Source organism: Chaetodon auriga, chromosome 11 (genome assembly GCF_051107435.1).
Source record: "Chaetodon auriga isolate fChaAug3 chromosome 11, fChaAug3.hap1, whole genome shotgun sequence".
Lineage (NCBI taxonomy): Eukaryota > Metazoa > Chordata > Actinopteri > Chaetodontiformes > Chaetodontidae > Chaetodon > Chaetodon auriga.
Genome location: NC_135084.1, coordinates 26,001,987 through 26,015,939, shown reverse-complemented (window position 1 = coordinate 26,015,939; position 13,953 = coordinate 26,001,987). Strand labels below are relative to the sequence as shown.

General features: G+C 44.4%; 1 protein-coding gene across 3 annotated transcripts in view; it reads right to left on the bottom strand.

The window, feature by feature from the left end:
* The window catches only part of atrnl1a (attractin-like 1a), a 212,404-nt gene extending 203,021 nt beyond the window's left edge, over window positions 1–9,383 (bottom strand). For all 3 annotated transcript variants that reach the window (XR_013077819.1, XM_076743654.1, XM_076743655.1), the window contains exon 1: window positions 8,508–9,383. Coding sequence is in view for 2 of the 3 variants with exons in the window: in XM_076743654.1 (XP_076599769.1) it covers window positions 8,508–8,752 (245 nt within the window). In the remaining variant the exon portion in view is untranslated. The remainder of the gene's footprint in view (window positions 1–8,507) is intronic.
* Window positions 9,384–13,953: the final 4,570 nt, after the last annotated feature.

Here is a 13,953-nt window from a genome sequence, read left to right as displayed (position 1 = left end):
GATTTCTCTTCACCCTCACCACAATGTGGATTTGAGTGAGAGACATTTATCCGCCTCCTTTGCTGTGTGCAGCATGACCCCTCATTCTGGATGTATTGTTTATATTCCTGTGATAAAACAGCTGGCTGGACGGAGGCAATCCATGTTTACAACCACACCCAATTCACACCAATCCTGTCTGTCAGGCTGCCATTTTGAATCTCATGAAATCACAAAACACAATTAAAGTCTCCCCAAAGAGGGCTTTGGAGAAAACGTGTCCTTGCAGGTGAGGCAAAAGCTACTAATATCTAATCATCATATTTCAATGTGTCTTTAAACCTGATGGCTGAGCTTTAGTTCACAGAACTCAGACACGTAATTTCTCACATCTGACTTTGTTCTTTCAGCCTGATAAACAAATCCAAACTGCTGTCTGAGTTTTCTGTCGGCGAACTAATCACTTCGCCATAAAACACTGTGACAAGTGAAAATATTCTGGTCATATTTCATCAGCTTGAGAAAAGAAACTGTGAGGGAATCAGTTCAGTCACAGCCAGAGTTTCCCTTTGAAGCCTTTTTTAATGCAGTTACAGATCCAGAGTCAGCGGGGACTCTCTGTCCCATGATGATGATGTCAGAAGAACAGACCTTTGCCATGTCTCTGAAACTGCTGCAGCCTGAGGGAGGAACACGGGAGGTTATGATTCATGTAATACACCCACCGATCCAACTGTGTGTGTGTGTGTGTGTGTGTGTGTGTGTGTGTGTGTGTGTGCGTGTGTGTGTGTGTGCGCGCACGTTGCCCTTGCTTTCACTCTCATCATAGCAGGATTAGCACACACTGGACAGATGGCTGTCTGATGCTCCTCCTCCCAAACACTTACATGCTTTCACACACACACACACACACACACACACACACACACACACACACACACACACACACACACACACACACACACAACAAACACAAACACACCCAACAACTCAACAGTGCAAAGGCAACTTCAGCTCACGAGCTGTGTCATCATCACTGCACACCGCCTGAGGCTTAACCACAAACACACACACACACACACACACACACACACACACACACACACACACACACACACACACACACACACACACACACACACAGGGGCTGGAGCTCGTGTCAGCAGATGATGACTCTGATGTCAGAAAAGCACTCTATTCTGTCTCCACTCAGCCTGTCTCTCACTCGTGTGGTTGTTTTGTCCTTGAATGGCTTCTTTGTGTTTCTCTTCAGGCATCGCAGAGCTTCACTTTCACATCCCAGCATATTTGTAGATGTACTGTAAACATGATCAGCGTGCTATATCATCTTTTAAGAAGGATGTCCTGTCTGCTGCAACACATAAATCTTCACTTAACGCATTCAAAATGTTCTCCTGTCACAGAAACATCAGCGTCCAGGTTCAGCTTGTTTACAATATGTAGGCGAGCCACTCAGGAACAAACACATTTCTCCTGCATCCACATGTGGGACATTTAAGAAGACTTAATATAAAAACAGCTTGAAGAAATGCATGATGGTCTGTCTAAAGCAAAGGGATTGAAAGTAAAGGGCAGCAAACACTGGTGGTGTCGAGGGACGTCCATACATCCAGGACGGCTTGTTTCGTCTCAGTATCCCTATGAATTACGTCCAACTTTGAGTTTCAAAGGCGACACTCGGGGCCCAGGAGGGTGTCTGCCATGTAGTGAGGAGGAAGACAAGGACATGGAGGCTGGAGTGATGAAGCACTTTCATGTGGTGGACCAGAGTTCACGTGTCATCCACATCAACAGCTAACGTCTGACCTTTTTAACCCAAAACTGAGCAGCAGAAAATAAAAAAACGCTGTCATTGAACAGTATTTCACAGAGTGATATAAAGTTGGTGATTCTGTCTGGTGATCTGTTTATTTCCCAGTGCTGACGTGCATCAAAGCTCTGGACAAACACACATTTCGTGATGTCAAAAAGAAAATGGATGTGTCGGCCCTGGACAGGTAACCTGTGAAATAATGTAGAAAGCTAATAACATCGCCTTTGACACAACACAGACAGTTAGCCAGACATGCTAACATTTGCAGTAGATAGAGACAAAGTTTAATCCGTTGTTCATGTTTGCTCTTGTGTTTTTAAAGACTAAAAAACAGACGTCACCCTCCAAAGTCTTGAGATATCGAGTATCGCTCATGCACACATCAACATGTGGAGGAATGCAAATCTTAGCCTACTTACCTTTACTAAGCTAGCACGGTTTGGCTAAAGGTCAATTATGATAGCTAATATGATGATGATGTCACTATTATTCTACTCACTTCATTTGACACCTTTGGTAACTTCATCAGATCCGGAAGCTCAAATTCATGAGCCAACAAAGGAAAAACTTCATGACTTTGGTACTGCTGCCGCACACAGAAGTCATGTGGACAGATAAAGAGGAACCCTAATAGGCTCCAACGTCATGTAATAGGATTTCGGTGCCACCATAACATCTAAACTGCACTCACGGTATTAGCAGGCAGATTAAATCAGACATGTAGTGGAGGGGTTCAATGCCAAACTGTAATCCCATTTTGGAAATAAATACAGCGCTTTATGTATTTCTATTTCTCTCTGAAGAACGACAGGTGGAGTTTATTTTCATGGCAGTGACTCTGCTGACTGACTTGAGGTGGTAAATTTTTAAATCCCATCTTGCAGAGTGTTGTCTGAACTCTGAGTCGCCTCAGTCCATTTATCAGGCTCCAGAGTGATAAATACAGCTTACTCGGCTCCAGCTGTCTGAGAAGCAAAAACCTCCATTGTGGCTTCTGAACACTGAGCGATGGCTTTACAACAGCTCGCCACCGACGAGGGAGGCAACACATTTATTTTATTCTTTCTCTCCTCTATCAATTAGCACCATCAACATCCTTTTCCAGAACCCCCTGCTGCATCTCTGCTGGGAGATACTGGCTCAAAATGTTTGATCGGTGTGAATTCATTTCACCATAGCCTCGAGTGTTTCTGGCTGCCTGCACTTAGCATGCAAGAGACAAAGTGAGATTAATGCAGCGGTTTATACTTGCACAAACCTTAGGCAAACAGATTCACTTTGATGTGCTGCTTTAGACAGTTGAAACTGCCAGACGCCACCGTCACGTCGGTCTGCGAGTGCCTCATAGCCTCCGTGAGGTTAATGGAGGACAAACAGGTAACCTATTTAGTCCGATGAAAAGCTCCTACCTGAAAGTGTCGCTTGGCTGCCGCAGTCGGCAGCCCTGAAGGGGTGAGTGTGCAGACTTTTAAGATTCGATCCTGTTGATTCTGCCAAGCAGCTGACTTAAAAATGTGTGAAGCCGCGAAATGCTCCTACCTTAAGATTCCTGACGTCATGTTTTAAAAATGCAGACAGAATCTTAATATTGCAGATAATCCAACCACAAAAATGTTTCCAGAAGTTTTTGTACAGCTGCAGTGCGGACTCCCCTGCAACCAACTCAGAGCTGCAGCAGCTCTACTTCACAAGAAAAGCAGCAGCACCTGGAGTCCTTTCAAACGGATGAAAACGGCCGATGTCAAAGCAGGAAGGGGTGTGATGATGTTATGCCACATCGAAAAGTTACCAAGATGGACCCGTGGATAAATACCTGGGACTCCCCACCAGCCAGTAAGACCTGAAGAAGCCCAGGCTGCCCTTCATTCAAGCCTCCTTGGATAACCATGACCTGGATTACTGAGCGTCCACAGACATCACACAAAGCGCTTGCTGTCGACGCCTCAGACTCGGGGTTACGTCCCATACATACATATCCTTAAGTAGGTAAATGCCTCATTAAAATTAAAATCTCCTCTTCCAGAGTGACTTGGCCATCGACGATAGCGTCACCCTGGTTCCCTCGACAGAGATGTTTCCACTGCACTTTGTTTTACTGCAGAAATGAGCTCTACTTTAAACAAACGTTACACATTACAAGCTGATCTTCACGAAGACAATAACGCTTTGAGGATTTTTGAAGCATACATGCAAAGCCAGAAATATAACGCTAACATCAGGCTAAAAATGAGCTACATCACGGTCACACGACTTCAACGTCACCATCACAAAGCTTTCTACCAACTTACACGACAGCATACAAACATTACTATACACCGATAAATCCACAAGGAGGAAAGTTTGAGTTTGCATTAGTGCGAGTATAAATCTGATGTCGCCACCTTGTTTTAGACATGAAAGAGCTTCAAAGTTCACGGCTGGCGTTTTTTATGTTGCAGAACAAAACATGAAACTCTTATTTCAGGCATCTGACCAAAAACCTATTAAAAATGACCGGCCAAAAAATATTACTTCAGCTGTGACGGAGACGTTATAGCTACGTCATTTTAACCACAACTTCACTGGAGGGACAGCGAATAAGAAGACGTCCATACAGTTTGCTGTGGGAGGTGGTGCCATGTATCTGTTGGACTGTGACAAACAGCTCTCACATAAATACACTGTGTTAGCGAGAGGGGACACTGACTCAAAGGGTCCAAACGCAGGGAAGGAAATAAATAAATAACTGAATTTTACCATCAGAGTCCTGTTTGAAAATGCCTCAAAGCTTCACAAACGCTGCGGCAATTAGAGGCCTATTAACACAAGAAAGAGGAAGGAGAACGAGAGAGAGGGCGAGAGAAGGATTTCTTTTCTGAAATAATTGGATTTTAAAGTCAAGGGTGTGTTTGGGGCTGCTGACCAGTCTTCTCATTATCTCGACATCGTCACTTAATTCTCCACATCTGCTTCAGACTGAATTCTGTGTGTTCGTGCGTGTGCGTGTTAGTGTGACTTGTGCGTGTGTGTGTTTTGTATGTGAGAACAAGCAAGACGTTATCTAGTCTGAACAAAGAGAGTGAGAGCAGCGGAGGAAAAACAGGGAAGAGAGAACGCCAGTGGAAAACAAAGGGTGAGACTGTGGACCAATAAAACTACAGCGAACACCAATACCTTAAATCAATAGAAAGAATCTGCTCCCTATTTCTCCTTTATTGGATCTGTCTGTGTGGATATGAGACACAACAGAGGTGTGTGTGTGTGTGTGTGTGTGTGTGTGTGTGTGTGTGTGTGTGTGTGTGTGTGTGTGTGCGCTGAGGCTTCAGTATTGAGTATCTTCAGAGCACAGCAGTGGTATTGAAGCACAGGTCCCTTCCTGCTCTCCAGTAATGTCCTGTCCTCACTAATAGACACAGCTGATGTAGCCACGAGTGCTGTGAGGCCTTTAGATGACACAACTATCTGGACAGCAGCGTTCCTACAATATTGGTTGTTGACGGGGAGATTTGTCTCGCTCTCCGCCCCCCAGAGAGCGGTGGAGTGGACGCTTTTCAGGTGGATCACAGCATGGTTTCTAATAAGATAAAGGAATAGAAAGGACAGAATACAACAGACTGAACAGGGCCGAGTTCACGTATGTTGATGTTTGTGAGAGCCGGGAGAAGACATTTTTATATGCATGTAGACGTCTTAATGTAAATTTTATGGGAATTTAAAACACTGTGCATTCATAATGTAACACTGTGTCAGTTATATTAGGATTTCATGACGTTGAAGAATGGACTTTGTATTATTAACTCAGATATATTCAGAAAATACTTTCACAGTCATAATTACGACTTGGATTTTGACTTTCACACAGTTAACAAAAAAGTAGTTCTGGTAACTCCGACAGCACACGAACGCATCACAATGCACATGTGCAACGGACTGCACAACAAAGAGTAAACCGAAGTCCAAAATCCCAAATCGTGCTGCACAATGAGCATGTGGAGACGCACACAGTAGGAAAGATATTGTTCACCTGGCTGATGTCATCAAGGCTCAACCACACCGCAGTGACAACCTGTCTGTCTGACCGGCTCAAGGTGGCTGCTGCTGCTTCCCCAGTCACCTGCAGTATTTAAAGCTGATGCACCGTGTGTTGAAGCATAGCATTACCAACGCGTTAGCATCAAGTTTGGTGTCGACCTGATGTTACCACTGCACTAAGAGACACACTGCATGTTTCTGTGGACGTCCATGTTACAGACACTTATATTTTCATCACTTGTTATCTGTGTTGTCCTTTTTCTAACACTGGAGAAAAGGTTGTGAAAATAAAACTTCTCTGTAAGCAGCCACTCTGCTGCCTACATTTTACTGTCACTTTCATTTTTCTCTGTATCTGTGTGGAGCAGGTGGTCTCTTTTTTCCCTTTTTGTTCTCATCTTTGTTCGTGCACTGTTCACGGCGCTCAGTAACCAGTGGAATATCTTCCAAAACGAGCTGATGCGTCTCAAGAGGCTTTTTCCTGCAAACAATACAATTTGCTCACATGTAGATTTTAGGCTTATAGTGTGTTTGAGTGATAAGCTTCACGGTTATTCTGCCTTTCTGAGAGAGCCGTGCACGGTGTCACAGTGTGTGTGTGCACGTGACAAGTACTCAGTATTAATGGACACAATCATGCTACTATGCAGCCACAAGAAAAGCTCGTCCCTGATGCATTGGTTTGTCTGTTGTCCGGCCCACAGCCTGTTCTGTTCACCACTCTCACAACAATCACATCGACTGGGGAGATCGATACAATCCTCCAGAGAGAAAATATAAGACTGAAGTCCTGCCACCTCTCTGTCCTTACTGTGCAGACCAGGCTGTAGGTGGATGTGACAAGGTAACGTCATCCTCTCCGGAGGGTATGAGGGGTGATTAATGCCACTGCACAGTTAAGCTGTTCAGGATGATAACACCTCTAAACAGACCACATGCAGGATGCGCCTGGAGCCTGAATATAAGACGACCCTGATTATCTCGTTCCAAACAGCGTCAACGCTCTCTGAAGTCATTTCTCTTGTAAAAGGTAAAGATGAAATACTTGTATATGCTTGTGTGTTGGTCACTTCTTGGTGGCTTTATGATTCTCTTCCCTGCAGTTAAGACGTCAGGAGACGCGTTCAAGGTGTTTTCACTCATCACCTTCACTCTGTCATTTCCTCTTTGGCAGCAAACACATTAAATCAGCTGTCAGAAACTCCCACAGAGTTAAAAAAAAACACTTTTAGTTACAATTAACTCAAAAAGCCATGCTGTAAACACACGAAGAAACTTGCTAACGTAGCAACATTAAAGCTACAAACAACCCACAATGCAACACTCTGCAGGAGCCGGTGTTACAGTACTACACTCAACACATAAAAGAACATTTTGTCTCTAGAAAAAAGCACGATCTCATATTCAGGCCACTATGATACCTGAGGGAGATCTTTCTGTCAGATGGAGAAAAAACAGAAAAATCTGATAACAGTGTCTGAAAACATCTTTATTTGGGATTTAATGAAATGGACAAAAGCTTCGAATACGAATTTCAAAATGTCACTGAGCTACGTTTACTCAACTGTGTGAGCATCGACGTTAGAGAGCAGGCGTCGTCACTGCAGACATTTCAGTACTGCACGGCTGAATTTCCTTTGAATTTTCAAAATAATGGCTCAGGAACGGCCAAAGCTGATCTTGCTTGAGCTGTCATCCTGCTCGCAGATAGAAAATATCTTAAGTCACAGCTCAGTCTGAGACAAAAAGCCAAACTGCTTTGTTACAAGTCAAATTAAAATAAATTATGATTGATGGTTGAAGTCTTTTCCTGCAAAGTTTCAGCAGAGTGAAGAAGAGGATGGGTGAAAACATCACAGTCCTCCGCTGCTTAAAACTTCGTGAATGGCCACCGAGTTCAGGCTGTACCTGCTTTCAAACAGGCAGAACGTGCTCTGGGATCACAGGCAGTGTATCAGCCATGCAGCCTCTGAGTCCTGATCTATTTTTTAAGAGCAACTGCTGGATGGAGGCTTTTTAAGCCTGTGTGGTGCTCTGAAGTGACAGTGAGGCAGTCACTGGGCTCCGTTCACTCCGAGCAGCAGGCAGCAATCTGCCGCCTGGGCATTAAAATTACATGCTGTCATATTTAGAAAAGTGTTTGCGCTCATATTTGAATTGAACCAGCTGAACCTGTGCAGTCACTTCCACTTATCTCCAACGTGCTCATGCACAGGTGTGACCGCCTCGTGTGGTGTCCCCCTCTGAGGATTTTGGTTTAATACACACAGATACATCAGCCAGCTTCATCTGTTTCTGAATAATAAATCAAGCAGCACCAGAGAGCACAGAGCATTCAGGGGCCTGGGCTTTGTTTTGCTGTGGCATTAATTGCCCCTCATACAATCTGCCAACAGAGCCAGGTAATGTCCACAGGACTTCACTTTAACTACAACAAAGACACAGACAGCAGTCATTAACTCTTACTCACTGAACCCAGTCAAGCAGGTAACCCACAGCAGGTGAGACAGCTGACATTATGGGCTACACTGGATGAACGTGTGTGTCACCAACCTGCCACTCACACAGCTTACAGGGACCACTGGTCAAACACATAATGCCAGTTTCGGATTTTGCTCAACACAACAGTGATACAAATAATAACCTGGCAGGTGAGATGATGTCATAGAAAGGACCAACTTACTTGAATCTTCCCTGGCAGTGCTGGCACTGATCCCCGACCCACCCGTGGTCACACACGCAGGTCCCGTTGATGCACTTCCCTGAAAAGCAGCTTTTATCGCAGGACTTGGACACTGAGGAGGCTTCGGTGTGAAGCACGAGATGAAGCATCACAAATACTCCCAGGTATGTTTTCAGCACGTGCCGGGCGCTCCTTTTGGACGACTTGGTCCAGGTGCATAGACGGACCCTCCCAACATCATCCATGATGGACGAGGAGTGTCTTTTTAAGAGGCTTCAGTCCCGAAGCAGAAAACGACCTGTCACCTCACGCCGTGAGGCGATGTGCTGTCATCAGCAGCGGTGTGGGCAGGCTCAGGTAGCCTACCTGTGACGCCTGTGGAAAACAGTAATTACGCACTGTCAGAACATGCCGAGCGGCGAGGAAGAAGCTGCGGGACAGGACAAAGGCATGAAACTTTGATGGAGACACTTTCGACCTTAAAAACACTGCGCACGCACTTCCGATCGGACCCATCCGTCCTGAGAGACACAAACACAGACAACCACGTTTAGCGCTGAGCGGCGCGTCCGCACAAGTCCAGCAGATAACTTCCACCGTGGGCAAGGTTCCGATGTAAACACGACCGTGACCGGACGATCCCGCCTCAACGTCACAGGCTGTAATCCCGGAGACAGAATAAAAGCTCGGAGCTCAGCTGATCGGCGTGCTGCTCTCCTGCGGGATGCTCGCAGACAAAGACGTGCCCTCTGCCCGCGTTTGTGAGCAGAAGATGCGACAGTCGCAGCTCTCCCGGAGCGGTGCCAGTCTCTCACTGCTCCGTCTGCTGTAGCTCTCCGGTCCACAGCTGGTCTCTGACGGGGAAACTCCTGCACTAAGCCCCGAGCATGAGCAGTACGGCCACGCGGTTAAAGGGGCAGTTCCCTTTAAACGTCAAAGGCACGCAGCAGGCGCGGACACTGTGCGGAGACAAAGCAGCCGCGTGCGTCTGCAGCGCGGCCTCAGCGCGTTTCCCTGCAGCCAGTTTCCTCGTGAAGCATGTAGCAGATGTGCAAGACTCACAATAGAGTCCCAAAGGAGGGGTTATTATTATTATTATTATTATTACAGGAGCTTGGTCGAAGAATAAGACCCACTCTCTGAGATTGAGGTTGGGGGTGTTACAACAAAATCAAGTACCATAAAAATGCCAAGTCTAAGGTGCATTCATTTAAGCGCATCCCTTCACCTCCAATACGTTGAATCACTTTTCTAAACAGGTGTAGCAGCAGTTTCATTGATATTCATGAAAATGGAAATTCATAGCAGTCACAATAAAGAAAGGAAATGCGATGGTTTCACAGGATTTGTGTTAAAGTCTTGATTGTGAGAACACTCCTTCTGGTTTTATTCATGTTTAGAGAAAAAAAAACAGCATTATCAAAGACCAGTTTTAGGGTCTTGCTCAAAAGCACTTCAGCACACCGGAGGCACATCATCCATCCAGGTGAGAGTCTTCCAGTCATGCCCCCCTCTTACCTGCACAGCTGTTCAAATCCTCAGGTAAATCACCATTTGTGATTTTTCTGGATATTTTCCTTCCAAGGCTGGGTGAGTACAGCAGTAACACCAAAATCCAATTTCGTCTCCCAGTCAACAGAAATATGCTGTTCACACAAAGTCTCCCTCACACACACTTCCAGGGTAACCACGGGGAATAATTGCTAATAAAAGTTCTGCAAAATGTTAATTTCAACTGGAAAATTGACTGAGACAATTTGGATACAGCATAACACGTCGGGATCCTCATTAAACCCATCACAGCGTGCTCTGGTGCCGTTTATCACCCGAATATTCTTCACCAGCCGGAAACGGTCAAAGATCTGAGCGGCTGCAGGGCCTGTGGGTGTCCGGTGTGTTCATCGCCTTCAGAGATCAATCACTGATCAGTGAACAGGGACAATAATTACTTGAGTTGGCATATTTAAATCAGACTCAAGCCTCTTTATGTTCTGGCTGCCTGGATGCATTGGAGTTGATTCAGAGATACGACAGGAACATTAAAAGCAGACTGACACAGCAGAGGCCTAATTCCCCAAACTGCCCTCCTGATTTATAACTTTATCTCACTCTGAAGGCTTTAAGCACACAAAGATATTCTTTGGAGCCAAGCAGTGCTTTTGGAAAACAAAGCCAAGATTTGCATCTGTGCTCCGCGAGGACTCAGAAAAACATCCAGCGAGCCAGAAGACGATAATCCTCAAACCAGAAGATAGACTCGTCCCAGACGAGATATCACTCTGCCGCAGTGCGATGGAGAGAATCACAGGGTTTCAGCTGGAGATGCACTGACACCAAATTTCCCTCGAGATCTATCTATCTATCTATCTATCTATCTATCTATCTATCTATCTATCTATCTATCACTGCCTGTCTGTCTGTCCGTCCGTCCGTCCGTCCGTCTATGTAGAGTTCTGGTGAATCACAAGGTGAGTGTGAACTTCTCCTGTCTCATCACATGACTTCTCCAAATCCCCAAATTTCCTCTCAGATCAGTTTTGATGTTGTGAAACTCAACACATCTGTTTTCAGTCAAGTTTCCAAACATCAACAGCTGGGAGGAAGAAGTTTGGGGATTTGGATTTGGATTATCTTAATGCCACTGAGCGCTGGAACAACAGCACAAGTGCATTTATTGATGAAATTATGTTTGGTTATATGAAGACTTTGCTTAATGCTCCACTAATTAATATTTTTTCATATTACCAATGAATCAAAAGACTACATGTAATGTGAAAGGGGTCACTCTCAGAGACAAACCACCCGCTCCACAGGTCCACAGAGGTCGTTGGCCTCTTTCAGCTCCCAGTTTTGTTTTTACGGCACATTTCCTGTCTGATTCAGAATCAGTTGTCTCTTCAGGAGGCTGCTTTCAGGAAACAAACTCTGACAAACTCAGTGTTCAGCAAACAGCCCGCACACGACGTTAGCGACTAGCTGCGGGAACGAAGCCGCTGAGCAGCCAGATGTTCTTTCTCAGCAGCTGATGGAGACCAAAGCAGAGCTAAAAGGAGAGTGAATACTGGAAGATAGGATGGTAGAGTTGATTCATGTCGGCTGGATTTGTCAAAAACGAATTGTTTGCTAACCATATGAATTTTATAAGGCGTCAGGGTCTGTTTAGAAGTTCAAAACACATTTATGAAACTTTAAATAAACCAAATCTGTCATGTTTTAAAACACCTCATAAGTTCATTTGGCCATTTCTGATGTAAAAACAACGGTTACATTCAAACTGCGTCCACAGCATCTGCTATTACTGGTGCATGTGATGAGTAAACGATGGCATTTAAATCTGAATTTCCTGTACGCGTGGGCCCCTGTTACCTCTTTGACTGTGACTGACTGTCAGGACAGTAGCAGACAGCTTGCAGGCTGCAGTGTCTGGTTCCATGTCAGACTCACCGTCTTGGAGATAAACTCTCTGATTCAGGAAGAAAGATGATTTGGGGAAAAGGATAAATGAACACTTCAGTCGTGCTCACAGTGACTGCTGGAGTTCAGTCTGTTCAGCAAACCAGAGTGTATCTCACAGTGATGAAGCTCCTTCCTCATCATGATGAGACTGATTCATATGCACCACATTAATCTTCAGTATTCAAACTGTACATCCACTTCTTCAGGAGGAGCCATCCAAATTCACTTCAGTTCCTTTGTCACTTTCTGCTTCCTCCACAGTTTTGAGTCACTTTTTCACCTTAACTGGTTGATTCTTGTATTATCTGACTTCAGCAGGTATTCTGGCAGCCTGCCACTCTTTGAGGAAACAGCTGGTTTATTGCAGACTGGCTTTTCCTTTCCACTTTCCTCCTGGGACACACAGCACTACCTCTTGCTCTCCACGGCGCACCTTGCTGCTGCTGCTGCTGCTGCTGCTGCTGACATACACTTCTTTCTTTGCCCTAATTTTGCAGCTCTTTTGCCAGCAACTAGACCATCTGCCTTGCCTCTAAATTAGGGAGAGTATTTATCAAATGCCGTGTGATGGGAATACTGATCTGGGTCCTGCTTTGCCTTGCAAGTCGAGATAAATGACAAGGTCAAGGATATAGAGATATGCACCCTTTCCACATCAATATTCATTAACTAACTGGTGGGTTATGAGGGAGAAAATTAATTGTTTGTAAGAGTTTGGTGTCACAGGTGTCAGTATAATGAGACACGGTGCGGCGAGAAGGTCTTTTCTGTCATCTCTAACTGGATATATTCATCTTTGGTGCTGTGTCTGACTAAATACATGAGAATAAAAGTCATCTAACTGCTGTCTGCTTCCTTTTCAACATTTCCAGTTTAAAAGGCCTGATGGACACAGGCTGCCTCCAGCCTCTGTGCACAAATCTACGAGTTTAAAGCTCCGAGGGACAGCAAAGAGTGGCATTAAACTTCTCTGTTAGCCTGTGGGAAATTGGTTTGGCTCGTTATTATTCCTGCTGCTCGAGTTGAATTCTATTATAGATCGTTTTTAACCTCCCCCAAGGGCCAAAGTAGGAATATTGATTGGCTTACACAAAGAACCCACTGTGAGGAAAATGAAAAAAGGAAAAAAAAATCTATTGATTTTTGACAGTTTGTTTATAATTAAATAGTGGAATAAGTAACTGCATCAGAGGGATGTGGATGAATGAGGATTATGCAGATATGCAGAATACTGAGCAGGTACATGCACCCCTGCTCATATTAATGTCTTTGGCTGCCAGCTGCTGATGTTTAATAGAGCAGATGTGCCGTAAAACATGCTGGTAGAGACTGCATGTTGTGTGCCATCACGAGCATTTTACTGAGACACGGAGATGGAACACACACGCTAAAACACACACAGACGCAGAGTGAGTGTGTGGATGGCAGAGGAATTAAATGAGCCCTGGGAAAAGATTAGAGAAAGATTAAGAGTTTTCATTGAAGTCTGGCGCCCCCTGCTGTTTGAAAGCTGCCAATGCAGCTGATACAGACAAAACTTTAAGATTAGATAACTAAGATAAGATAAGGCTATATTTAGCCCACTCCGAATTCACTTGTTACAGCAACGCAATAAAAAGGAAGAAAAAAAAAAATCAACAGTGGATAAAAAGATATATAGAAAAAATCCACTAAAATTTCATGTGTTGTTTCCTTCACAAACACAATGAGAGCAAAGCAGAGACTTCCTGTTTGAGCTTAAACTTATAAAGCTTACATTAAAAAAAAAAAAATGTTGGTTTGATTTGAAGTCAAATCAAACAAATGTTATAAAAATCACAATGAAGTCAATGTATGGAGAAGCAAAAAAGGGCAAATTCATTACCCCTTCCTAAACAATAGAAAACAATATCAACACTTCCAGATATTTATGTTATGACATGAAAAACATTATGTGTGATGATGACTGTGATGAAAAGATGAAGATTTATCGCTCTGCAGGACTTAAAGG